This window comes from Oncorhynchus clarkii, chromosome 28 (genome assembly GCF_045791955.1).
Source record: "Oncorhynchus clarkii lewisi isolate Uvic-CL-2024 chromosome 28, UVic_Ocla_1.0, whole genome shotgun sequence".
Lineage (NCBI taxonomy): Eukaryota > Metazoa > Chordata > Actinopteri > Salmoniformes > Salmonidae > Oncorhynchus > Oncorhynchus clarkii.
Window position 1 is genome coordinate 23,107,860 of NC_092174.1, and position 27,726 is coordinate 23,135,585.

Genomic DNA, 27,726 nt, shown 5'->3' on the forward strand with positions numbered 1-27,726 from the left:
TTGGGATATGATACAGAGAGGACCTGAATTTGCTATATTCTGGTTACAAGCACAACTTTCCTCTGGACTGTAGTAGGACCTTCTTTGACCTCAGTGTGTGTCACACCCTTTGTTGATGTACACTGAACAAAAATATAAACGCAACATGCAACAACAAGATTTTACTGAGTTACATTTAATATAAGGAAATTGGTCAATTTAAATTAATTCATTAGGCCTTCGTCTATGGATGTTACATGACTGGGAATACAGATATGTATCTGTTGGTCACAAATACCTTAAAAAAAAGTAGGGGTGTGGATCAGAAAATCAGTCAGTATCTGGTGTGACCACCATTTGCCTCATGCAGTGCGACACATTTCCTTCACATAGAGTTGATCAGGCTGTTGATTGTGGCCTGTGGAATGTTGTCCCACTCCTCTTCAATGGCTGTGCAAAGTTGCTGGGTATTGGTGTGAACTGGAATACACTGTCGTACACGTTTATCCAGAGCATCCCAAACATGCTTAATGGGTGACATGTCTGAGTATGCAGGCCAGGTAAGAACTGACATTTTGAAAAGACATTTTCAGCTTCCAGGAATTGTGTACAGATCCTTGCGACATGGAGCTGTGCATTATCATGCTGAAACATTCGGTGATGGCGGCAGATGAATGGCACAACAATGGGCCTCAGGATCTTGTCACGGTCACTCTGTGCATTCAAATTGCCATCAATATAATGCAATTGTGTTTGTTGTCCGTAGCTTATGCCTGCCCTTACCATAACCCCACTGCCACCATGGGGCACTCTGTTCACAACGTTGACATCAGCAAACCGCTCGCCCCCACACAACGCCATACACATGGTCTGCGGATGTGAGGCAAATTCCCTAAAATGACATTGGAGATGGTTTCTGGTAGAGAAATTAACATTAAATTCTCTGGCAACAGCTCTGGTGGACATTCCTGCAGTCAGCATGCCAATTGTTCGCTCCCTCAAAACTTGAGACATCTGTGGCATTGTGTTGTGTGACAAAACTGCACATTTTAGAGTGGTCTTTTATTGTCCTCAGCACAAGGTGCACCTGTGCAATGATCAGCTTCTTGATATGCCACACCTGTCAGGTGGCTGGATTATCTTAGCAAAGGAGAAATGCTCACTAACAGGGATGTAAACAAATGTGTGCTCAAAATTTGAGAGAAATAATATTTTTGTGCATATGGAACATTTATGGGATCTTTTATTTCAGCTCAAGAAACATGGGACCAACACTTTACATGTTGTGTTTATATTTTTTTTCAGTGGAAAACATCTCATAACAGTTCCCTGGTATATTCAAGGTGTGGGGTTGAGGATATCCTCTGAGGTGTCCTGCTTGTATCCACTCTGTTTAAAAGCTTAATAGGTGAGGGGACTTGCTCAAGTCTTTGGCTGATTACTGCTTTAGGCCTTCCCCTGTTAGATTGAAGAGATAGCAATCATCTTCCAGACAAACAACACATGCAGATGGGAGTCCGTTTTTCCAGCAGACCCTTAACCAACGTGGGATGGCTTCCTCGTGGGATAGGCATTGTTCTGAGCAGGAAGCACATCTACGTTGAACATAACCTATAAGAGACTTCTCTTGATGATGCATTGTCCCAGCATTGAATTCTTTCCTATACAGGATTTGTAATTATACTACAACAGATGCGTTCTTACAAAACTGCAGCTTTGTGTTGATGCCATTTGTTTCCCGTGACACAACCCCCACACACACACCGCCCTTCCAGCATAATTCTAAAAGTCATTTTCTGCTTAACCAAAAAGGCATACCTTTAGGTCCACTTAAAATGTCAAGATGTGTCGCATCATTCTTTGCCTGAAGTTGTGCAAAATGCTACTCAACAATGTGGACATCAGTCATTAGTCAAGATGAAGTAAACACGGCTTGTGCATGCTCTGAGTAAAGCATTTAAAGCATTTTAAACATCATAATAATTTTGTCTACTTGTTTGAAAATCTACGCATTTGTTCTAATATGAAGCTCTGTACTGTGTATTCATACAGTAGGCACGTACATCACCACACAATTGTGTGATGAAAGTTCAAGAGATAAAGTAGGCCTACATCTCCCCCAACAAGACTACAGACAGTCTGACTCCAGACTAAATCAGCACTGTGTGATAGATATAATGAATACAGAGGATTAGAACTTCTCTCTCATTTGGTCTGCCTGCTTTGAGGGTCTAAGCCTTCATATTCAAGATGCTTAGGCGATACCACCCTTTTCAAAAGCAAACTCCATGGTGGCCTTATCATTCTTAAGCTATACAAGGTCGGATTCTTGCTTTTTTGATCCACATTTCTATGCTGTATCTATAGCATAGTAAAAGTAAGGCACATGCCTGTTTCAGTTTGTTTAAATCTTTTGAGTTGTGTGTTGTTCACCCTCTGGGTTCATGTTGTAGGTGTTAATTTAGGTAACATACAGAGGGGTCCTAAAATGATTGACAACCTTAATAGTTGTGTGTTGTTCACCCTCTGGGTTCATGTTGTAGGTGTTAATTTAGGTAACATACAGAGGGGTCCTAAAATGATTGGCACCCTTAATAAACACTAGCAATAATTACTGTATAAAATAAACAATTCAAATACTGAGCTTTTTAAAATGTTTTTTATACTAATACAATTGCTCAGAGAAAGAAATGTTCTTTAACAAGTAATATTTGTCTCTCTCAAAAGGGTAGGGGTCAAAATGATTGACAAGGATTACAGATAATCCTGAATGAATCGTGAATAATGAGTGAGAGATCATACCCCCAAGACATGCTAACCTCCCCTGTTATTGGTGATGGTGAGAGGATAGCATGTCTTGGGGGTATGATCTTTGACCCTCTATAACTTTCTCACTCATCATTATTCATGATTCATTCAGGACTATCCGTTATCATGGTAGCATCCACATTAATATAGAAGTGTTTAGAAACATATTCTATTCTTATTTACAATAAAAGTGACATTATTTACCATTCTATTCTATTGGGCACAAAATAATCTGAAACACAACCAAAACAAACTGCAAATGCATCCATTTAGTTAAATAAATGTTTTAAAAAATAATAGTACAAAAAAAGTATTATCCAACAACTTTGTATAGTCACAAGCTTGATGTAGTCATTGTGTGCTAGGAATATGAGTGCAGCACAGATTGTCATCCATGGAACTCTTAAAGGCCAAACAACTTTCTGAAGGTTCATGAAACAGACAGCTATGATTACTCATCACATGAAATACTGTTGTACACATCATGCACGGTCTTGTCTTTGGATGTTTGCGTGTCATGATAAACAAGGAAAGGAAAGGAAAGGGGGATACCTAGACAGCTGTACAACTGAATGCCTTCAACTGATAAACAGTTAACACCCTCATGTAAGAGTTGTGGTTGTGTTTTACTTCATAACAACATAATTTCATTGGTGTGTTTGAATCCCGATAACGTAATATATGATTCTCTTTTATATCTGTTGTATTATTATAACGTAATATATGATTCTCTTTTATATCTGTTGTATTATTATAACGTAATATATGATTCTCTTTTATATCTGTTGTATTATTATAACGTAATATATGATTCTCTTTCATATCTGTTGTATTATTATAATGTAATATATGATTCTCTTTTATATCTGTTGTATTATTATAACGTAATATATGATTCTCTTTCATATCTGTTGTATTATTATAATGTAATATATGATTCTCTTTTATATCTGTTGTATTATTATAACGTAATATATGATTCTCTTTCATATCTGTTGTATTATTATAATGTAATATATGATTCTCTTTTATATCTGTTGTATTATTATAACGTAATATATGATTCTCTTTCATATCTGTTGTATTATTATAATGTAATATATGATTCTCTTTCATATCTGTTGTCTTATTACCTCTTTTTATATCTGTTTTATTAATAGAGTTAGGAAACAACAACCAGAGAGACTCATCACCTGAGGATGTAGAGCGTTTCCACAGGCAGCAGACTGTAGAGAACCAGAACCACCACTCTGAGCCACGTTCCCCCAGCACAGTCCCCAGGAGGTACACCATCGGAGGGCAAGGGCCCCGCAGTGCCAGAGACCCCCTGACCATGCAGCACGCTGACGTAGAGAGGAAGAAAGAGGTGTTCCTGGAGCACCTGAAGCAGAGGTATCCTCACCATGCTGCTGTCATCATGGGCCATCAGGACCGCCTCAGAGACCATGTAAGCGGGAACCCTTTTTTATTTGGTTGGTTCTGATTCCCTGCATAATGGCATGATATACACTGTAGGCTTGTGTTGTTATTGTATTGGTGTGAGTATATCAGCTACTGTATAAGGATTTCAAAGCACATATGACACATTTGTCTCACTATGCCTTGAACTGAAGAATTTAATGAATGTAGAACATATTCTTAATTTTTTTTAAAAATTCAATACATGGTGTTTCATCAATACATGCAATACGTTAATTCAATACTATTGTGTGGTGTCAGGTGTGCCTGGCCTGGAGTGTAGCCTAACGTAAATGATGGAAATAGAGATGTCAATAAGAATTTCCAGTAAAACACAATAAAGTATGGAACAATTTCAGTATACGCTTACTGTTTAGGCCAGCCTACCTGAAATAGCGGTGCCGCCTCGCCAGGGGGGTGGTGCCGTGCGCGCGCTGATGCTAGAAGTGGCCATGTGGTAAAATAAACTGTGACTGTTCTACAAGTTAGACAGGTAAATCCAGACCCGCATTTGGGCTAAGTGGAGATCGTTTCCATGGCCACACCTGTCACCTCGAGGAAAGCTCATTTTACAAGCGAACGTCGTCTTGTTGCAGTCATTGCGAAAGAAACCCGTTTACTCCGAATTGAGCAGGACTCATGCAACGCGCGCTTACCCTCGGATTGAGGCTTTGATATTTAGGCTACGTTCAGGTAAACTATCGTTGAAAGTAGGCCTACATTAGACTACTTTACCTAGTTTACCTCCAGTTCTGCAATTACAGTATTCTATTGGTATTGGTATAGCGCAGATGCTTGTACAGTAGTGATACCTTGTTGGTAGTTTGCAGATAAACTTGTTCGATATAAGGATAGCAGATATACGCAATAACCTGCCCAGCATACTTTCCAGTCAGTGTAACCTATGCTACCAGTATATACATTTATTTTTCCGTATGTTTTTTTTCTCATTTCAATTTAGTCTGGCGCCTACACTCCAAGCACATCAATGTCTATTTGCGTTCATTTTGTATTTTTCTTAAAGGGATAGTTCAACCAAATGACCATGTGAGCTGTCTATGGACCAGGTATGTATGATAGCAATCTATGCTTTGGTTTTATTTCCCAGTCACTGTTTCAAAATGCCAACGTTTTAGCATTTGTGGCACAACTTACATTCAAGTTATGGTAAGATATTAGACATTTTCTACATCCTCATGTCCAAATAAACCGAAAGTATCAAAAATGTTACCTACCGTGACTTGGGTATTTGTGCCACAAAGCCCACAAAGCTAAAACATTAGCATTTGGGAACAGTTCCAGGGAAACGAAACCAACGCATGTATTGTTGTCATACCTTGTCCATAGACTGCTTACAGGGTAGGGAAACCAATGTATAATTTTGTAATTTGGGTTAACTATCCCTTTAAATGAGGGGAATGGTCTAGGTTTACAGTTATGTCTTGAAAAAAATACTATCTTAAACCATTTTCCTATTGGTATTTATAGACTAATAGGTTTATATATACAGTTGAAGTCAGAAGTTTACATACACTTAGGTTGGAGTCATTAAAACTTGTTTTTCAACCACTCCACAAATTTCTTGTTAACAAACTATAGTTTTGGCAAGTCGGTTAGGACATCTACTTTGTGCATGACACAAGTCATTTTTTCAACAATTGTTTACAGACAGATTATTTCACTTATAATTCACTGTATCACAATTCCAGTGGGTCAGAAGTTTACATACACTAAGTTGACTGCCTTTAAACAGCTTGGAAAATTCCAGAAAATGATGTCATGGCTTTAGAAGCTTCTGATAGGCTAATTGACATAATTTGAGTCAATTGGAGGTGTGCCTGTGGATTAGAGGTTGACCGATTATGATTTTTCAACGCCGATACCGATTACTGGAGGACCAAAAAGAGCCGATACCAATTAATCGTCCGATTTTTATTTATTTGTAATAATGACAATTACAACAATACTGAATGAACACTTATTTGAAATTAATATAATGCATCAATAAAATCAATTTAGCCTCAAATAAATAATGAAACATGTTCAATTTGGTTTAAATAATACAAAAACAAAGGGTTGGAGAAGAAAGTAAAAGTGCAATATGTGCCATGTAAAAAAGCTAACGTTTAAGTTCCTTTCTCAGAACATGAGAACATTTGAAAGCTGATGGTTCCTTTTAACATGAGTCTTCAATATTCCCAGGTAAGAGGTTTTAGGTTGTAGTTATTATAGGAATTATAGGACTTTCTCTCTATACCATTTGTATTTCATATACCTTTCACTATTGGATGTTCTTATAGGCACTTTAGTATTGCCAGTGTAACAGTATAGCTTCCGTCCCTCTCCTCGCCCCTACCTGGGCTTGAACCAGGAACACATCGACAACAGCCACCCTCGAAGCATCGTTACCCATCGCTCCACAAAAGCCACGGCCCTTGCAGTGCAAGTAGAACAACTACTCCAAGTCTCAGAGTGAGTGACGTTTGAAACGCTATTAGCGCGCACCCCGCTAACTAGCTAGTCATTTCACATAGGTTACACCAGCCTAATCTCGGGAGTTGATAGGCTTGAAGTCATGAACAGCTCAATGCTTGAAGCACAGCGAAGAGCTGCTGGCAAATGCACGAAAATGCTGTTTGAATGAATGCTTACGAGCCTGCTGCTGCTTATCACCGCTCAGTCAGACTGTTCTATCAAATATCAAATCATAGACTTAATTATAACATAATAACACACAGAAATACGAGCCTTAGGTCATTAATATGTTCGAATCCGGAAACTATCATTTCGAAAACAAAACGTTTATTTGAAATACGGAACCGTTTCGTATTTTATCTAACGGGTGGCATCCCTAAGTCTAAATATCGCTGTTACATTGCACAACCTTCAATGTTACGTCATAATTATGTACAATTCTGGCAAAATAATTACGGTCTTTGTTAGGAAGAAATGGTCTTCACACAGTTCGCAACGAGCCAGACGGCCCAAACTGCTGCATATACCCATATACCCTGATTCCCAAGTTAAAATAAATTCATGTTAGCAGGCAATATTAACTAAATATACAGTTTAAAAAATATATACTTGTGTATTGATTTTAAAGAAAGGCATTGATGTTTATGGTTAGGTACACATTGGTGCAACGACAGCGCTTTTTTTTCGCGAATGTGCTTGTTAAATCATCACCCGTTTGGCAAAGTAGGCTGTGATTCGATGAGAAAATAACAGGCACCGCATCGATTATATGCAACGCAGGACAAGCTAGATAAACTAGTAATATCATCAACCATGTATAGTTAACGAGTGATTATGTTAAGATTGATTGTTTTTTACAAGATAAGTTTAATGCCAGCTAGCAACTTACCTTGGCTTCTTGATGCACTCGCATAACAGGTAGTCAGCCTGCCACGCAGTCTCCTCGTGGAGTGCAATGTAATCGGCCACAAATGCAGATTACCGATTGTTATGAAAGCTTGAAATCGGCCCTAATTAATCGGCAATTCCGATTAATCGGTCGACTTCTACTTTGGATCTATTTCAAGGCCTACCTTCAAACTCAGTGCCTCTTTGCTTGACATCATGGGAAAGTCAAAAGAAATCAGCCAAGACCTCAGAAAAAAATTGTAGACCTCCACAAGTCTGGTTCATCCTTGGGAGCAATTTCCAAACACCTGAAGGTACCACGTTCATCTGTACAAACAACAGTACGCAAGTATAAACTCCATGGGACCACACAGCCGTCATACCGCTCAGGAAGGAGACGCGTTCTGTCTCCTAGAGATGAACGTACTTTGGTGCGAAAAGTGCAAATCAATCCCAGGACAACAGCAAAGGACCTTGTGAAGATGCTGGAGGAAACCGGGTACAAATGTATCTATTTCCACAGTAAAACGAGTCCTAAATTGACATAACCTGAAAGGTCGCTCAGCAAGGAAGATGCCACTGCTCCAAAACCGCCATAAAAAGCCAGACTACGGTTTGCAACTGCACATGAGGACAAAGATCGTAGTTTTTTTTTACAAAAGTATAACTGTTTGGCCATAATGACCATTGTTAAGTTTGGAGGGAAAAGGGGGAGGCTTGCAAGCCACAGAACACCGTCCCAACCTTGAAGCACAGGGGTGGCAGCATCATGTTGTGGGGGTGCTTTGCTGCAGGAGGGACTGGTGCACTTCGCAAAAGAGATGGCATCATGAGGAGGGGAAGATTATGTGGATATATTGAAGCAACATCTCAAGACATCAGTCAGGAAGTTAAAGCTTGGTCGTAAATGGGTCTTCCAAATGGACAATGACCCCAAGCATACCTCAAGTTGTGGCAAAATGGCTTAAGGACATCAAAGTCAAGGTATTGGAGTGGCCATCACAAAGCCCTGACCTCGATCCCATAGAAAATTTGTGGGCAGAACTGAAAAGCATTTGCGAGCAAGGAGGCCTACAAACCTGATTCAGTTACACCAGCCCTGTCAGGAGGAATGGGCCACAATTCACCCAACTTGTTGTGGGAAGCTAGTGGAATGCTACCTGAAACATTTGACCCAAATTAAACTATTTAAAGGCAATGCTACCAAATAGTAATTGAGTGTATGTAAACTTCTGAACCACTGGGAATGTGATGAAAGAAATAAAAGCTGAAATAATTCATTCTCTCTACTATTATTCTGACATTTCACGTTCTTAAAATAAAGTGGTGATCCTAACTGACCTAGCTCAGGGAATTCTTAATAGGATTAAATGTCAGGATTTGTGAGACACTGAGTTTAAATGTATTTGGCTAAGGTGTACATTTCTGACTTCAACTGTACATATGTATAGAGTTGCTATAAAATGTGTACAATTGTTATAAAATGCTTCACTGTTTTATAATGGAATTATTTCAATGACTCTAGTAGCAGTGAAACCATAGTCTACTCTTCTTATGTGGTGAAGTCCATGTTGCTGTGTTAGTTAAATGCTCATCCATCTATCTACCTGTTACCCAGTGTGATCATTCTAATGGTCTGCAGCAAGGGAGGAGTTGAGGATGAAACATTTGCCAATGCTTTCAAAGACCTGACATCCCACCAAAGCAGATGAACCATGGTCTGGTCTCTGCCCATGCATCTGTCAGTGATTAGAGATCAAAGTGGGCCATTTGATGCTTGGCCCTGCTTTCATTCCTAGCTGTCTCACTGTGCTGTGCTCTTCCCTCCCTTCACTACAAGTAACACCTTGAACAGTGACGGAGTGCTACCTTATGGTGGAGAGGTATGCAATTGTAGCTCTACACATGGGGTCCATATTGGATGGATAGATAGATTCAGTGGTTTCGGGGGCACAGCTGGAAGTGTTTTTGTTCTATTGCACTCTTGACAGGCTCGGCCCATCTTGGTCTGAGAGACTTGTAGCTGAACAAGGTGGCACTTTTGTTTTCACCTCTCAGAATGTATTTTTATTTATTTTTACCAGGTAGGCTAGTTGAGAACAACTGTGACCTGGCCAAGATGATAAAGCAAAGCAGTGCGACAAACAGAGTTACACATGGAATAAACAAACAAACAGTCAATAACACAATAGAAAAAAGGTATATATACAGTGTGTGCAAATTAGGTAAGATAAGGGAGGTAAGGCAATAAATAGGCCATGGTGGCGAAATAATTTTAATTTAGCAATTAAACACTGGAGTGATAGATGTGCAGAAGATGAATGTGCAAGTAGAGATACTGGGATGCAATGGAGCAAAAATAAATAACAGTATGGGGATGAGGTAGTTGGATGGGCTATTTACAGATGGGCTATGTACAGGTGTAGTGATCTGTGAGCTGCTCTGACAGCTGGTGCTTAAAGTTAGTGAGGGAGATATGAGTCTACAGCTTCAGTGATTTTTGCAATTCGTTCCAGTCATTGGCAGCAGAGAACTGGATGGATAGGCGGCCAAAGGGGGAATTGGCTTTGGGGTGACCAGTTAAATATACCTGCTGGAGCGCGTGCTACGGGTGCGTGCTGATATGGTGACCAATGAGCTGAGATAAGGCAGGGCTTTACCTAGCAAAGACTTATAGATGTCCTGGAGCCAGTGGGTTTGGCAACGAATATGAAGCGAGGGCCAGCCAACGAAAGCATACAGGTCGCAGTGGTGGGTAGTATATGTCGCTTTGGTGACAAAACGGATGGCACCTCGATAGACTGCATCCAATTCGCTGAGTAGAGTGTTTGAGGCGATTTTGTAAATGACATCGCAGAAGTCAAGGATCGGTAGGATAGTCAGTTTTACAAGGGTATGTTTGGCAGCATGAGTGAAGGATTCTTTGTTGCAAAATAGGAAGCCGATTCTAGATTTAATTTTGGATTGGAGATGCTTATTGTTAGTCTGGAAGGAGAGTTTACAGTCTAACCAGACACCTAGGTATTTGTAGATGTCCACATATTCTAAGTCAGAACCGTCCAGAGTAGTGATGCTGGATGGGCGGGCAGGTGCTGGTAGCGATCGGTTGAAGAGCATGCATTTAGTTTTGCTTGCGTTTAAGAGCAGTTGGAGGCCACGGAAGGAGAGTTGTATGACTTTGAAGCTCGTCTGGAGGTTAGATAACACAGTGTCCAATGAAGGGCCAGAAGTATACAGGTTGGTATTGTCTGCGTAGAGGTGGATCAGAGAATCACCAGCAGTAAGAGCGACGTCGTTGATGTATACAGAGAAAAGAGTCGGCCCGAGAATTGAACCCTGCTGCACCCCCATAGAGACTGCCAGAGGTCTGGACAACAGGCCCTCCGATTTGACACACTGAACTCTGTCAGAGAATTAGTTGGTAAACCAGGCAAGGCAGTCATTTGAGAAACCAAGGCTGTTGAGTCTGCCGATAAGAATGTGGTGATTGACAGAGTCGAAAGCCTTGGCCAGGTCTATGAATACAGCTGCACAGTATTGTCTCTTATTGATGGAGGATATGATATCGTTTAGGACCTTGAGCGTGGCTGAGGTGAACCCATGACCAGCTCGGAAACCAGATTGCATAGCAGAGGTGATGTGGTTGGATTCTAAATGTTTGATGATCTGTTTGTTAACTTGTCTTTTGAAGACCTTTGAAAGGCAGGGTAGGTAGGATAGATATAGGTCTGTAGCAGTTTGGGTCTAGAGTGTCCCCCCTTTGAAGAGGGGATGACTGCGGTGGCTTTCCAATATTTGGGGATCTCAGACGATACGAAAGAGAGGTTGAACAGGCTAGTAATAGGGGTTGTAACAATTTCGGCTGATAATTTTAGAAAGAGAGGGTCCAGGTTAGACCAGGTTAGGGCTGGCCAGGTGGAAAGCATGGCCAGCCTTAGAAAAATGCTTATTGAAATTCTCAATTATCGTGGATTTATTGATAGTGACAGTGTTTCCTAGCCTCAGTGCAGTGGGCAGCTGGGAGGAGGTGCCCTTATTCTCCATTGACTTTACAGTGTCCCAGATGGCGAGGTCCTTCTAGAGGGGACCTTTACAAGATTTAGCTAACCAGATCGCTGAGTCCCGCTTAAGTGACGCTGGTTTAAACATTAACTAGCTGCATTTAGTAGCTACAATGTACTACATTTCCCTTGTTGTATTATTGTGCCAGCTTCAAACCGGTATCACAGTTATAATCACTATCACAGTGTGAACCTGTAGTTTCACTGTACCCATCTGTAATTATTGTATGTAATACATGGTTTTACTCCCACTTACTAAACAATGGGACAGTTATTTTTGTTCCATAGCCAAGTTAAAACCCCAGTGTAGGAGTCCGTAAAGGTTTTGACTTGTAGGTGCCTTCAACTCCAGCACAGGTAGCTTCTCTAGCTAGTCAAATCTTCTAATGCATTATTAACACAATATCTGAAACCCATAGGGTCAACCTGAAGTGGATGACAGTTAACACCTATAATGATCATGCTCGTTGTCAACTCCAAATCTTGTGTTCTTTTAGGTAGGAAATACTGAACATATATTTTATGAAAGATAAAGTAAATCTATTGGGAAAGAATAACTGGATGTAACCAGTATGTTTTCTCGCCAGTAGCCACAGCTCAAGTTATTGGAGGCCTTTATGGGTACCTTTTGATTAACTAAACAAATGATTTGCTCTGAGCTCAAATTTGCTCTGAAGTTTTAGTATTATCGGTAAAGCATTACCATTATGGGAATGAAAGGAGAGACCAAAACTATGTTGATAGAGAATAAACATCAGCCAAAATTGGAGTATTGTTATTCCGTGTTCATTGTTGTTATGGGAATTTGGATAGCGTCATTGGATATATTTATGAGTCTAGAAATACATGTTCAAACAAAGTATATGTTGACATAGAAATAGAATAGGTCTGTTGTAATGAGATGCAGAGTTAAAACTGAAACAATGCATGTGTACCACTACTACTAGCTATACTGTATTTATGTACATTTCATGAATTCAACTTATTTCCTGTGCATCAAATAATGTAATGGTAATTATGTGAGTCAAAGTGAAGAGGAGAAGGCACTCTGATCCAGAGCTGCCTGAGGTGGTTATTCACCAGAGTGTGTCAGCGTAGCCCAGTCAGTGCCAAGCTTAAAATGTAAATGCAGTGAGTGACTCAGTGTGCGTGTTTGTGTGTCAGGTTGCAGATGTCCCCAGAAGTAACCCTTACAGAGGCAGCATGCATCAGGGACACATTCACATCAAATTATGTGTTTGCCAAATACACAGAACAAGTCCATTAAATCTGCTTTTTTTGCAAGTATGACAGTTAACCACAAATTAACTTAAAGACGTGTTGACAGTTGTTATTTTCAAAAGTGAGCAAGGTGCCCTTAAGCAGACTGGTCCTACTTTAGCATATTTCTGTGTGCAAGCATGCATGTTTGACAGTAATTTAGTGGAAGTAGATGTAACTTCAGGTTGAATACATCACATCCCTGACTATAGAACTTTTGTGATTGTGTGTTGGTGACTGTTTCTCCATCTTCCATCTCTCCTTCTGCTTCTACAGGTCAGGAGCCCCCAGCACTCTGCCAGCCCCCCGCCCAGTATAGGGGAGCAGCTCGAGCACCTCTCGTTAGAGTCTCTGGAGACCATGTCAGAGGGAGACGGTCCAGCCGTCTTCACCCGTGGCTGCCAGGCACGGGCCAGCCTGCCGGTGGTCCGCTCTGCCAACCAGACCAGGGACAGATCATTAGGTAGGTACTATGGAGCTCTCTCTTTCGCATGCTCTATGTCACACACGTCCTTGTACTCTGACACGTTATCTCTCTCTCCCAATCTTTTACGCTCTCACTCCTTGAGGTCTCACGGTTTTTCTCTATCTCCGTCTTTGTCTCTCTCTTTTTCTCTCTCTTGCTCTCTCCGCCCTCTCGCTCTCTCTCTCTCTCTCTCTCGCTCTCTCTCTCTCTCTCGCTCTAATTTTGATGTTACAAAGTGTTTCCTCACCCTCCCTCTTCAGGTGTGCTGTACCTGCAGTACGCAGAGGAAACCAAGCAGATCCGGATGCCCAATGAGATTACCAGCATAGACACAATCAGGGCTCTGTTTGTTAGTGCTTTCCCCCAGCAGCTCACCATAAAGATGCTGGAGTCTCCCAGTGTAGCTGTGTACATCAAAGATGAGACCAGGAACATGTACCACGAGCTAACTGATGTCAGGTGTGTTCATCTATCTACTGTACATTAGTGACTCTACCTTCTGTTGTGATTTATTTCTTCAGATGACATTTCCCCTCCATTGAGCATGTTATGTTGCAAGGCCCATACTGGTTTTGAATGGGCTTCAAGCTTATATCATAAAAATTCATGTAAATGTACAGTACCAGTCAAAAGTTTGGACACACTTACTCATTCAAGGGGTTTTCTTTATTTTTACTATTTTCTGCATTGTAGAATAATAGTGAAGACATCAAAACTATGAAATAACACATGAAATCGTTTAGTAACCAAAAAAGTGTTAAACAAATAAAAAATATATTTTAGATTCTTCAAAGTAGCCTCCCTTTGCCTTGATGACAGCTTTGCCCATTCTTGGCATTCTCTCAATCAGCTTCATGAGGAATGCTTTTCCAAAAGTCTTGAGGGAGTTCCTACATATGCTGAGTACTTGTTGGCCACTTTTCCTCCACTCTGCTGTCCAACTCATCCCAAACCATCTCAATTGGGTTGAGGTCTGGTGATTGTGGAGACCAGGTCATCTGATGCAGCACTCCATCACTCTCCTTGGTCAAATAGCCCTTACACAGCCTGGAGGTGAGTTTTGGTTAATTGTCCTATTGAAAAACAAATGATAGTCCAACTAAGCACAAACTAGATGGGATGGCATATCTCTACAGAATGCTGTGGTAGCCGTGCAGGTTAAGTGTGCCTTGAACTCTAAATAGATCACCAACAATGTCACCAGCCAAGCACCATCACACCTCCTCCATGCTTCACAGTGGGAACCACACATGCGGAGATCATCCGTTCTCCTACTCTGCATCTAACAAAGACACACGGTTGGAAACAAAAATCTCAAATTTGGACTCATCAGACCAAAGGACAGATTTCCACCTGTCTAATGTCTGTTGCTCGTGTTTCTAGGCCCAAGCAAGTCTCTTCATCGAGGTGTCCTTTAGTAATGATGTCACGCCTGCTCCCACTCTCCCTCTCACCATCATTACGCGCATCAGCGCTCATTGGACTCACCAGGACTCCTTCACATTTTGATTGCCTCCCCTATATCTGCTTCTTCTGTTTCATCCCTGTGTCAGTATTATTATCGTTTAAGTTTCCCCTGTCTAGACGCTGTCCGTAATTCTGTTCCTGTCCGTTGTTTCATTAAATGTTCACTCCCAGTACCTGCTTCTCATCTCCAGCTTCGATTCTTACAAATGGTTTCTTGCAGCAATTCGACTATGAAGGCCTGATTCACGCAGTCTCCTCTGAACAGTTGATGTTGATGATGTTGATTGATGCTGTTACTTGAACTCTGTGAAGCATTCATTTGGGCTGCAATCTGAGGCTGGTAACTAATGAACTTGTCGTCTGCAGCAGAGGTAACTCTGGGTCTTCCTTTCCTTTTGGTTTTCCTCATGAGAACCAGTTTCATCGCAGTGCTTGATGGTTTTTCCGATTGCACTTGAATAAACTTTCATAGTTCTTTACATTTTCAGGAATGACTGACCTTGATGTCTTAAAGTAATGACCACCATTTCTCTTTGCTTATTTGAGCTTCTTGCCATAACCTGGACTTGGTCTTTTACCAAATAGGGCTTTCTTCTGTATACCAACCCTACCATGTCACAACACAACTGATTGGCTCAAACACATTAAGAAGGAAAGAAATTCCACAAATTCACTTTTAACAAGGCACACCTGTTAATTGAAGAAAAAAAAAGTATTTTTTTTATTTCACCTTTATTTAACCAGGTAGGCTAGTTCTCATTTTTAACTGCGACCTGGCCAAGATAAAGCATAGCATGCTTTAAATGCATTCCAGGTGACTACCTCATGAAGCTAGTTGAGAGAATGTCAAGAGTGTGCAAGGCTGTCATCAAGGCAAAGGGAGGCTACTTTGAAGAATCTAAAATCTCAAATATAATTTGATTTGTTTAACACTTTTTGGTTACAATATGATATGTGTAATTTTGTAGAAAATAATACAAATAAAGAAAAACCCTGGAATGAGTAAGTGTGTCCAAACTTTTGACTGGTACTGTGTATTCGTATTTGTGGATTAATTTACTTCAACCTGACGCTTTTCATAAAGGTTTTTGATTGTGATTTAAAAAAAAAATCATAATCAAAAACCTTCATGAAAAGCATCAAGTAGAAGTAAATTAATCCACGAATACGAATATAATTTTACATGTATCTTACATTGACCACTTTTTCAGGAATTTAAGCCCAGAAAGCTTTAAGTCCATTCACAAACTGTTTAGGACTTGCAACAGGAAGTTGGCGTGACTTTCATAGGGTTAGTTAAACACTTGAAAGACACAAATTGGCACACTTTTACCTAACAACGGAGGTTGGTACAGTATGATACTACCTAATGCTACGGTATGTTGTGTGGTCGGGTAAAAAAGGGATTGTCAAGCTTTGTGTGCTGTATAGTAGTACAAGTATCTATAACACTGCTGTTAAAACATCCATCTTTTGGTATAGATCTTCAAATTACAGGGGAAGCCTTGCAAGTCATTTAGTCTCTACTTCTGCATTTCAGCATTCTAAGCGTAACATGAATACTCCTCCACCTCCTTCTTTTTCAGTGTAGGCAAGGAGGCATTAATTGGGGTATTGTTGAGGCAACAAGAGAGGAGGCCCATGTCTGCTGATGACAGGGTGTCTGTCTTTACCACACCCTAATCTGCACAGACACTCCTCTACGGCAGTGGTTCCATGTATTTGATATATTTCAGAGCTAGCACACCTTATTCAACTTGTTAACTAACCATCAAGCCATTGACTAGGTAAATCAGGTGAGCTAGTTCAGGGCTACAACAAAATTGTGAAATGTTTGGGGGTCCCCCAATGAGAGGTTTGAGAACCACTGCGCTACAGTAGACTGAGAAATATAGTGCCGTGAGGGCTAGCAATTATACAGTGGAGTGTAGTTCGCTGTTAGATGTCAACAACCTAGCCTATTGGTTAGAGCATTGGGCCAGTAACTGAAAGGTTGCTTGAACGAATCCCTGAGCTGACAAGGTAAAAATCTGTTGTTCTGCACCTGAACAACACAGTTAACCCACTGTTCCTAGGCCGTCATTGTAAATAAGAATTTGTTTTTAACTGACTTGCCTAGTTAAATAAATAAATAAATGTAAAAATAAAACCTGTGTTTTACAAAATGGTGTGTGTTTACAAAATGGAATAGGGGTCCACACAAGCAGTGTAAATTTGGACGTTTTTCTTTTTTCCAGAAATATTACATCTCGATGCTGTCTGAAGGTGTACCACAAAGACCCTGCACATGCCTTCAATCGCAGCAACGCAAGGCCTAACAATGCTGAGGGCAGGGTGAGTGAAGCCCAAATGATAACACAGCCAAGCACACAAACTCCCCTAAGTCCCCTAAATCCATCTGTCTAGTGCGCTACCTTTGACATCAAGGAAGCTTCCGGTCCTAAATCCCTAACCAGGGGCCTTTAGCTCATCATTCTGAGACACACACAGGGATAAAAGCAACCTTGTGTATTCTTGATTGTAATAGAAGTAGGATCAGAGGCAGGGGTATTCTTCTATATGTTTGGTATACCCTGCTAAGCAGTTATCAAAATCAAATATTTTTAGTCACATGCCCCGAATACAACAGGTAACACCTTACAAGCCCCTAACCAACAATACAGTTTAAAAAATGTGAATAAGAAATAAAAGAAACAAGTAATTAAAGCAGCAGTAAAATAACAATAGTGAGAATATATACAGGGGGTACCGGAACAGAGCCAATGTGCAGGGTTAGCCGATGTAATTGAGGTAATATGTACATGTAGGTAGCGTTATTAAAGTGACTATGCAATAACAGAGAGTAGCAGCGGCATTAAAAGGGGGGGGGGGGGGCAATGCAAATTGTCTGGGTAGCCATTTGATTAGATGTTCAGGAGTCTTATGGCTTGGGGGTAGAAGCGGTTTCAAAGCCTCTTGGACCTAGACTTAGCGCTCCGGTACCGCTTGCTGTGTGGTATTAGAGAGAACAGTCTATGACTAGGGTGGCTGGAGTCGTTGACAATTTTTAGGGCCTTTCTCTGACACCGGCTGGGTTAGAGGTCCGGGATGGCAGGTAGCTTGGCCCCTGTGATGTACTGGATCATACGCACTACCCTCTGTAGTGCCTTGCGGTCGGAGACCGAGCCAAATCTTTTCAGTCTCCTGAGGGGGAATAGGTTTTGTCGTGCCCTCGCTTGGACCATGTTAGTTTGTTGGTGATGTGGACACCAAGGAACTTGAAGCTCTCAACTTGCTCCACTACAACCCAGTCGATGTGCTCAGTCCTCCTTTTCCTGTAGTCCACAACCATCTCCTTTGTCTTGAACACGTTGAGGGAGAGGTTGTTGTCCTGGCACCACACGGCCAGGTCTCTGACCTCCTCCCTATAGGCTGTCTCGTCGTTGTCTGTGATCAGGCCTACCACTGTTGTGTCATCTGCAAACTTAATGCTGGTGTTGGAGTCGTGCCTGGCCGTGCAGTCATGAATGAACAGGGAGTACAGGAGGGGACTGAGCACGCACCCCTGAGGGGCCCCTGTGTTGAGGATCAGCGTTGTGGATGTGTTGTTACCTACCCTTACCACCTGGGGGCAGCCCGTCAGGAAGTCCAGGATCCAGTTGCAGAGGGAGGTGTTTAGTCCCGGGGTCCTTAGCTTAGTGATGAGCTTTGAGGGCACTATGGTGTTGAACGCTGAGCTGTAGTCAATGAATAGCATTCTCACATAGGTGTTCCTTTTGTCCAGGTGGGAAAGGGCAGTGTGGAGTTCAATGCATCATCTGTAGATCTATTAGGGCGGTATGCAAATTGGAGTGGGTCTAGGGTTTCTGGGATAATGGTGTTGATGTGAGCCATGACCAGACTTTCAGAGCACTTCATGGCTACAGATGTGAGTGCTACGGGTCAGTAGTCATTTTGGCTGGTGCTCTCATGCATGTTTCAGTGTTATTTGCCTTGAAACGAGCATAGAGGTAGTTTAGCTTGTGTCACTGAGCAGCTCTCGGCTGTGCTTCCCTTTGTAGTCTGTAATGGTATGCAAGCCCTGCCATATCCGACGAGCGTCGGGGCCGGTGTAGTACGATTCGATCTTAGTCCTGTATTGACACTTTGCCTGTTTGATGGTTCCTCTTGCTTTAGTTCCAACCCAATTTTCGGGCAACCCAAGAGGAAACACCGGCGTTACAGAGGCAAGAGATCGGTCACCTCTTCCCTCCATTCTACTAGCTAATGTACAGTCACTTGATAATAAGATGGATGACCTCCAATCGTGGATTTGCTACCAACGGGACTCTCAATATTCTTTGCTTTTCAGAAACATGGCTCTCGGACAGGATAACCGCCATGGCTATCCAACTCGATGGCTTCTCCATTCACCGACAGGACGGTGGAGTCGGGGAAATCGAGGGGGGGAGGGGTTTGCCTCATGACTCTGTACTCTTGCTTCCTGTTTACAAGCAGAAGCTGAAACAGGAAGTACCCATGATTCTCTCTGTTGAGAAATGGTCAACAGAATCAGAGTTTATGCTATAGGACTGCTTTGCTAGCGTTGATTGGAATATGTTTCGAGACTCCACCTATAACATTGATGAGCTATCCACCTCTGTCACCTGTTTCATTGGCAAATGCATCGGCGACGTTGTAACCACGGTGAGGGTTCGCTGCTTCCCCAATCAAAAGCCCTGGATTAACACCAAGGTTGGCACTAAGCTAAAGAGCAGGGCTACCGCACACAGCGCTATCGTAGACAAACCTGATGCTACGGCCAAAGATAGGAATAAGTACAAGAAGGCCTGCTATGACCTCCGCAGAGTCATCAAATGAGCTGGAATCATATTACATAGGCTCTGACGCCTGCCGCAAGTGGCAGGGGCTACAGTCCGTTATGGATTACAAGGGAAGACCCAACCGTTATCTTTTTGTTGTTGTTGTATTTTACCTTTATTTAACTAGGCAAGTCAGTTAAGAACAAATTCTTATTTTCAATGACGGCCTAGGAACAGTGGGTTAACTGCCTGTTCAGGGGCAGAACGACAGATTTGTACCTTGTCAGCTCGGGGGTTTGAACTTGCAACCTTCCGGTTACTAGTCGAATGCTCTAACCTGTCGAATGCTCTAACCTGCCCAACGATGCCTTGTTACTAGACGAACTCAATGTATTTTATGCACGCTTTGACAACAACAACCTTGAGCCTCATGCCACAATGACCACTGCCCTGTAGCACTCACCTCTGTAATCATGAAGTGCTTTGTGAGGCTGGTTATGGCACACATTAACTCTACCATCCCAGCCACCCTAGACCCACTTCAATTTGCATACCGCCCCAACAGATCCATAGACAACGCAATCTCAATTGCTCTCCACACTGCCCTCACCCACCTAGATAAAAGGAATATGTATGTGAGAATGCTGTTCATTGACTTCAGCTCAGCGTTCAACACCATTGTCCCCTCCAAGCTCATTACCAAGCTTTGGACTCTGGGTCAGAACACCTCCCTCTGCAACTGGATCCTGGACTTCCTGATGGGCCGACCCCAGGTGGTTAGGGTAGGCAACATCACTTCCACCACGCTGACCCTTAACACAGGGGCCCCACAGAGGTGTGTCCTTAGTCCCCTCCTGTACTAACTGTTCACCCATGACTGTATGGCCACGCATGACTCCAACACCATTATCAAGTTTGCTGACGACTTGACGGGGTTAGGCCTGATCACCGGCGATGATGAGTCAGCCTACAGGGAGGAGGTCAGTGACCTGGCAGTGTGGTGCCGGAGCAACAACCTCTCCCTCAACATCAGCAAGACCAAGGAGCTGATCGTGGACTACAGGAAACGGGGGAAAGCCCGCCCCCGTCCACATTGACGGGGCAGCAGTGGATCAGGTAGACCGCTTCAAGTTCCTCAGTTTCCAAATCACTGAAGATTTAAAATGTTCCAAACACACATGTACAGTTGTGAAGAAGGCGCAACAGTGCCTCTTTCCCCTCAGGAGGTTGAAAAAGTTTGGCATGGGCCCTCAAATCCTGAAAAGGTTCTACAGCTGTACCACTGAGAGCATATTGACTGGCTGCGTCACTGCTTGGTATGGAAAACGCACCGCTCTCGATCACATGGCGCTACAGAGGGTGGTGTGGATAGCCCAGTAGATCACTGGGGCCGAGCTCTCTGCATCCAGAATCTCTGTATCAGGCGGTGTGAAAAGAAGGCCTGGAAAATCGTCAGACACTAACCACCCAAGCCATTGACTATTTTCTCTGCTGCCACATGTGAAGAGGTACGTGTGCATCAAGTCTGACACCAATAGGCTCTTGAACAACTTCTAAACCCCAAGCAATACGACTGATAAATAGCAAACAAAACGGCTACACAGACTGAGTTTACCTTGTATCTTTATAAACCTTTTATTTCAATATTTGCACTGTCGCTATGCACACTCACAGGGCGCTGCACACACACACACTGTCACTCCAACACACACACACACACACACACACACACACTCACTCACTCACAGGGCGCTGCACACACACACACTGTCACTCCAACACACACACACTCACTCATCATTTGGTCACTGACACATAATATTCATGTACATTCATACTGACTCTACACACCTGCACACCCACTCACATGCAAGCTGCTGCTACTCGGTTTATCTTGTATCCTGTTGCCTAGTCCCCTTACCCCTATATATATCTACCTCCCTCACTCCAGTATCTCTGCACATGTAAATATGGTATTGGATCTGACTTTTTAAATATTTCATGTATATATTACTTTATTGTGTATTTCATAAATCCTATTCTTATTTATGCTGTGTTGTTTTCTAGTAATACATTGTTATTGATTTTTGCATTGTTGCGTTTTGAGTTTGCAAGAAAGGCATTTCACTGTATGTGCATGTGACATTAAATCTTGAAGAATATCGTACAAAATTATTGCCTGATGATCTTCTGAACTTTCCAATACCTTTCTTATGCATTCAAACCATACTTCCTTCAGATTGAAATACAGTCAAAAGTACTGTCAGACTGATTTGTAATAGACTTTCATAGGTAATCAACGACCAACTAGCTAACTTTTTTTTTCACATGGTGGGGTCGCAAATTTGATTTTATATCAAAATAGGGTCGCGGGCCAAAAAAGTATGTTTTTAAGAGCTCTTCTGTCAGTCAGTATAGTATGACCCTGATAGTATAAACAACTCATCTCGTAACTGTCTTTTTTCCAATAATCACATTAGCCATGTCTTCCCACTAGGCAAAAACGGTGGTTTCCACGTTATTTCAACAACAACAAAATTCAATGTGTTGACTTTGATTCAATGTGGAAAACTGATCGGATTTGCAAAAAGCCATCAACATAAAGGAATTTAGTCTTTTTTTTACCCAACGTTTAACCTAAATCCTTGATTTCACGTTGAATTCACATTAGTTGATAGCTCAACAAAATGTAAATAAAAACTAGACGTGGAATGACGTCTGTTCCCAATGGGATAGGATCACTTTATTGGACTGAATTGAAAGTATGCTACATGTCACTAATGTACTACTTACAGTATGTTGATGCTTTCAAGGCAAGCTCCCATTCTGGATTAGAAATGACAAGTATTTACTGTAGAATTTTCTGAACGTCTTTTACAGTTACAATCTGTCTCCGAAATAGTTATACTAGGATATTATTGACCATCACGGAGTTAGTTCATGTCATATAGAAATAAAACCAGAGGAAAGTAATACTGTAGCCACTGTAGCCTTCAGAAAATATTCATACCCCTTGACTTATTCCACATTTTGTGTTAACGCCTGGATTCAAAATGGATTAAATATATATTTTTAGCCTCCATCTACACAATATCCCATAATGACAAATTGAAAACATGTTTTTAGAAATGTTGGAATACAGAAATATTTAATTTAGAATCACCTTTGGCAGCAATTACAGCTGTGAGTCTTTCTGGGTAAGTCTCTAAGAGCTTTGTACAGCTGGATTGTCAATATTTGCACATTATTCTTAAATTATTAAATCTCGGTCAAGTTTGTTGATCATTGCAAGACAGACATTTTCAAATCTTGCCATAGATTTTCAAGCAGACTTAAGTCAAAATTGTAACTAGGCCACTCAAAACAGTCAAAACAGTGTCATCTTGGTAAGCAACTCCAGTGTATATTTGGCCTTGTGTTTTAGGTTATTGTCCTGTTGAAAGGTGAATTTGTCTCCCAGTGTCTGTTGGAAAGCAGACTGAACCAGGTTCTCCTCTAGGATTTTGCCTGTGCTTAGCTCTATTCCGTTTCTTTTTATCAAAAAAAAATCCATAGTCCTTGCCGATCACAAGCATACCCTTAACATGATGTAGCCACCACCATGCTTGTAAATATGAAGAGTGGTACTCTGTGTTGGATTTGCCCTGTGTTTGAAAAATGCACTGCTCGACTGAGGGACCTTACATATTACTGTATTTGTGGGGTACATAGATGTAGTCATTCAAAAATCATGTTAAACACCATTATTAAACACAGAGCGATTCCATGCAATTTATTACGTGACCTGTTAAGCACATTTGTACTCCTGAACTTATTTAGGCTTGCCATAACAAATGGGTTTAATACTTATTGACTCAAAACATTTCAGCTTGAAAAAAATGTTTCATTCCACTTTGTCATTATAGTCATTGTGTGTCACTGGCCTACACACAATCTCAATTTAATCAATTTTAAATGTAATCTGTAGCACAACAAAATGTTGGAAAACGTCAAGTGGTGTGAATACTTCCTGAAGGCTCTACCCTACCAAGCAAAGAGCAGTAACTGCTCATAGAGTGAAAATGAGATAAATTACTTCTAAGTTTTTTTTATTGTCCAGCCAAATGAATTGTAGGCAGATCATTGGAGATGTGGTTGTTTTACTATGTTATTTTTTATTCATATTGACCCTGACCTCTGACTTGACCTGTGACCCTAGACTGCAGTTACTGCCTTCTTGTTTGGTACACCCACTGAATACGCTTCCAAGACAACATTTTTTTTAACAAACTTGCTTTCATATATTTATTTGAATGTGGTTGTCAGTGTCATATAGTTTGATACTTGTATCAGCAAAGGACAATAAATAATGCCAAGGTAAACCGTAGACACTGCAGCCCAAAGATCAGTGAAACCAAGGTAAAACTGATGTGAGTGATGGCAGTTACTGCCTTTTTCCTTGGTTTCAATGGAACGTTCTGCAGTTACAGCAAACATGACCCCCCCTCCATAACACAACACAATGGAGGCAGGATATTTTGTCGACATGATAAAGCATGTATTTAATGTATAAAATAATAACACTTTTTTGACCAAATGTGCATCGACTGCTTTTTTGCTTAGTAGGGCAGAGCTATGTCTCAACAAACTGTTGAGAGTTATTTTATAGTGTATCTTGTCGTTTTGGATAGTGGAGAAGGAAGGGGAGGATTTTTTTTTATTTCGTGAAACATAAAGTTATCCTTTTTAGATTAAACTATACTAAATATATTGACATGTCACTAAATAATTGATTAAAACATACTGCTTTGCAATGAAGCACTCTAGGGTAGCCCCATGGTGTAGCCGGAGGACAGCTAGCTTCCGTTCTCCTCTGGGTACATTGGTTTTCACCTGCTTCCATAGACTTACACAGTAATTATGACGGGTTGGAGGACGTCCTCCAATCAGAGCTTTTGCAGCATGAACTGTGACATGTTGTCCACCAATCAAAGGTTTAGAGAATGCTTCTAGTAGTAAAAGCATAAGCTACAGCTAGCTAGCGCTGCATAAAATGTGGTGAGTATTTGAAACAGAGAGCTATATTTAGTCATTTTTATTCACTTTTACTTACCTAGCTAGCAAATGCAGCTAGCTAGTTTAGCCTACTTAAACACCCAGCTCAAACAGAGAGGGATGCTATGTTATCTAGCTGGCTATGACTATCCAACACTGGAACTCTTCCAAGTCTAAGCAAGCTTTTGATCTTACTAATTTATTGCCACCGGGGCCCGCTGGTGTAGCTGCTAAACTGCTTATTGACTTACTGTACTGCATGATTGTAGCAGGTTTGCTAACACATTAGTTATATTTGCTATTTTGACTATGACATAACTTTAGCTAATATGTTGACAACGATGTAGGCTGTGTGTTGTGCTTATGATATGGTATGGCTTGGAAAGGTTTTATCACCTGACCACAGACAGCTGTTGTGTTGTGCATTGAAGTCCACAAGTGAAGGGAAAAGGTGAGAGGAGGAGAGCGAGTAGATGCCTGAAGGAATACAACGTGGCTGCTAAAAACGTGAACTGTGTTTACTTGTAATCAGGTGTGTATTCATTCCACCGATTCTGTTGAAAAACGTTTCTCACATGGAACCAAACAGGGATAAACATACCTGAATTTGTCTAATAGAAACTAATTTACAACTGTTGGACTAATGATTTCACCCCTAGATCCACTAGATGTAGGCAAGAATGTGCAAGGCGGTATTGAATTTTACTATCATGTAGTAGCCTAAATCTATCGCTGTTACATTGAACTGGGTGAATAGAATATGAATGACAGTCATCCAATATGCTGTAATAGAAATAAGGCCACTCTCATAAAAAGTCAAAAATGTCCTCCCTCTTAAACGGCTCCGACCGCCACTGGTCTGCACCATATTGACATCATAGTGCAGGGGTAGGCAAACCTGGTCCTGGAGTGCTGCAGGCACTTCATGTTTTTTATTTAACCGACCTGGAAGGACAGGAGTGTTGAATTTAGGCAATCACTGAACTGATCAATTAGCTCAGTTGGTCAGGTGGGCTTCTGAGTGGCCCAGGGATTGGGAGTAGGGTTTCAAAATTCCAGGAACTTTCAATAAATTCCCTGGTTTTCCCTCCTGATTCCGGGAATCCTCCAACCAGGATTTCCAGAAAACAAGGCACTTCGTTGAAAGTTCCAAGAATTTTGCAACCCTAATTGGGAGGCATGTAACCCTGCTGGGAAAGAGCTCAAATTCCTTTGGTGGGTGTTGTTCTCAGCACGTTGTGGTGTTAGGAGAAGTAGTGCCTAGTGATCAGGGGCCTTGTTGCTCAGAAAGTAGAGTTCTGTTAGATTGACGTACTGTGTACAACCTTGTGTTGCAACACCAAAGGAAGTGCCCAACCATCCTGGACATTCTTTATTTTCAGATCCACTTGATTTAACTCACATCTTAGACACAACTCACGAGATCAGACTATATATATATATATATTGTTTTACATACACCTGATGGGTGCAGTGAAATGTATTGTTTTACAGGGTCAGCCATAGTAGTAAGTTGCCCCTAGATTAAGTGTCTTGCTCGGGTATTCGAACCAGCAATCTTTTGGTTACTGGCCCAACACTGTAACCGCTAGGCTACCTGCTGCCCATAAATGCATGTGATGTCTGTGGTAGTGCAGATCTTCCTCTTCACAGAAAGAAAAAAATGTGCTCTCTAGAACCTGAAAGGGTTATTCGGTTGTCCCCATAAGAAAACCCTTTGAAGAACCCCTTTAGGCTCCTTGTAAAACACTTTTGGTTTTAGGTAGAACCTTTTTGAGTCCCATGTAGAACCCTTTCCACAGAGGGTTTTACATGGAACCCAAAAGGATTCTACCTGGAACCAAAAAGGGTTATCCTGTGTGGACAGCCGCGTAACTCTTTTGGAATCTTTTTTTCCTAAGAGTGTAGGCACAGAGACATTTAGGCTTGTGGATGGAAGATGATAACACTTTTACCCTGGTCTGGAATGCATTGTCGGCATGAAAATGTGTCTTTTGTTTAAGTTTATTACTGTACCCACTGGTGGTCAGCCCAGCATATTTTTCCATAGATGGAATAGCCCCATGTGTTTTAGGGTATTTCTGACCAGATAAGATTGATAATGCCATACTCTAAAAATATTTCCTGTTTGAGGCACTCCTGTTGTTTTTGCACAGGTTGAGAAAAGGTGAAATGTGGGAAAACAAGATAATAATATTTTCATTGTAGCAGGCCTATGTTAAATGTCTGTCTGCTTTGTTGTGGAAATATTTGGGTATCAATGTTATGCAGTGGTCTAGGGCACTGCATCGCAGCGCTAGCTGTGCCACCAGAGACTCTGGGTTCGCGCCCAGGCAGCCGGCCGCGACTGGGAGGTCCGTGGGGCGACGCACAATTGGGCTAATGTCGTCCGGGTTAGGGAGGGTTTGGCCGGTAGGGATATCCTTGTCTCATCACTCACTAGCGACTCCTGTGGCGGGCCGGGCGCAGTGCGTGCTAACCAAGGTCGCCAGGTGCACGGCGTTTCCTCTGACACATTGGTGCGGCTGGCTTCCGGGTTGGATGCGCGCTGTGTTAAGAATCAGTACGGCTTGGTTGGGTTGTGTTTTTTAGGACGCATGACTTTCGACCTTCGTCTCTCCCAAGACCGTACGGGAGTTGTAGCGATGAGGCAAGATAGGAACTACTAATAATTGGATACTATGAAATTGGGGAGAAAAATGGGGTAAAAAAATTAATAATAATACTTCAACGTACATGTCAATGACTTGTTGTGTATGAATGAGCTGCTCTTATTGTCATAAAACAATACAACTGGTTTTCACATTATTCCCAGTCGTTGTGAATGTCACCTGTTTGACTCTAGGGTTATTCTAGAATATTCCAAATGCAGTTTTATCTGTTATGACAAGCCACTTTATGAAAGGTGAATAGATAATCCCTATGAAAAAGCAGAACGCATAGTTAGCCAACACCCCTCTTGCATCATGCAACGGTTCTATAACTTTCTGATCACTGTTCAAATCTGCTTAACTGCTGAAGGTAAAGCATGTACCTGCAGCACGAGCAC

General features: G+C 41.6%; 1 protein-coding gene across 4 annotated transcripts in view; it reads left to right on the forward strand.

Annotated features, from left to right (window-relative positions):
* LOC139386854 (KIAA1217 ortholog) overlaps nt 1-27,726 on the forward strand; it is an 83,717-nt gene that overhangs the window by 19,917 nt on the left and 36,074 nt on the right. For all 4 annotated transcript variants that reach the window (XM_071132711.1, XM_071132708.1, XM_071132710.1 and 1 more), the window contains exons 2-5: nt 3,948-4,234; nt 13,206-13,392; nt 13,656-13,854; nt 17,100-17,196. In XM_071132711.1, the coding sequence (XP_070988812.1) occupies nt 3,948-4,234; nt 13,206-13,392; nt 13,656-13,854; nt 17,100-17,196 (770 nt within the window). The remainder of the gene's footprint in view (nt 1-3,947; nt 4,235-13,205; nt 13,393-13,655; nt 13,855-17,099; nt 17,197-27,726) is intronic.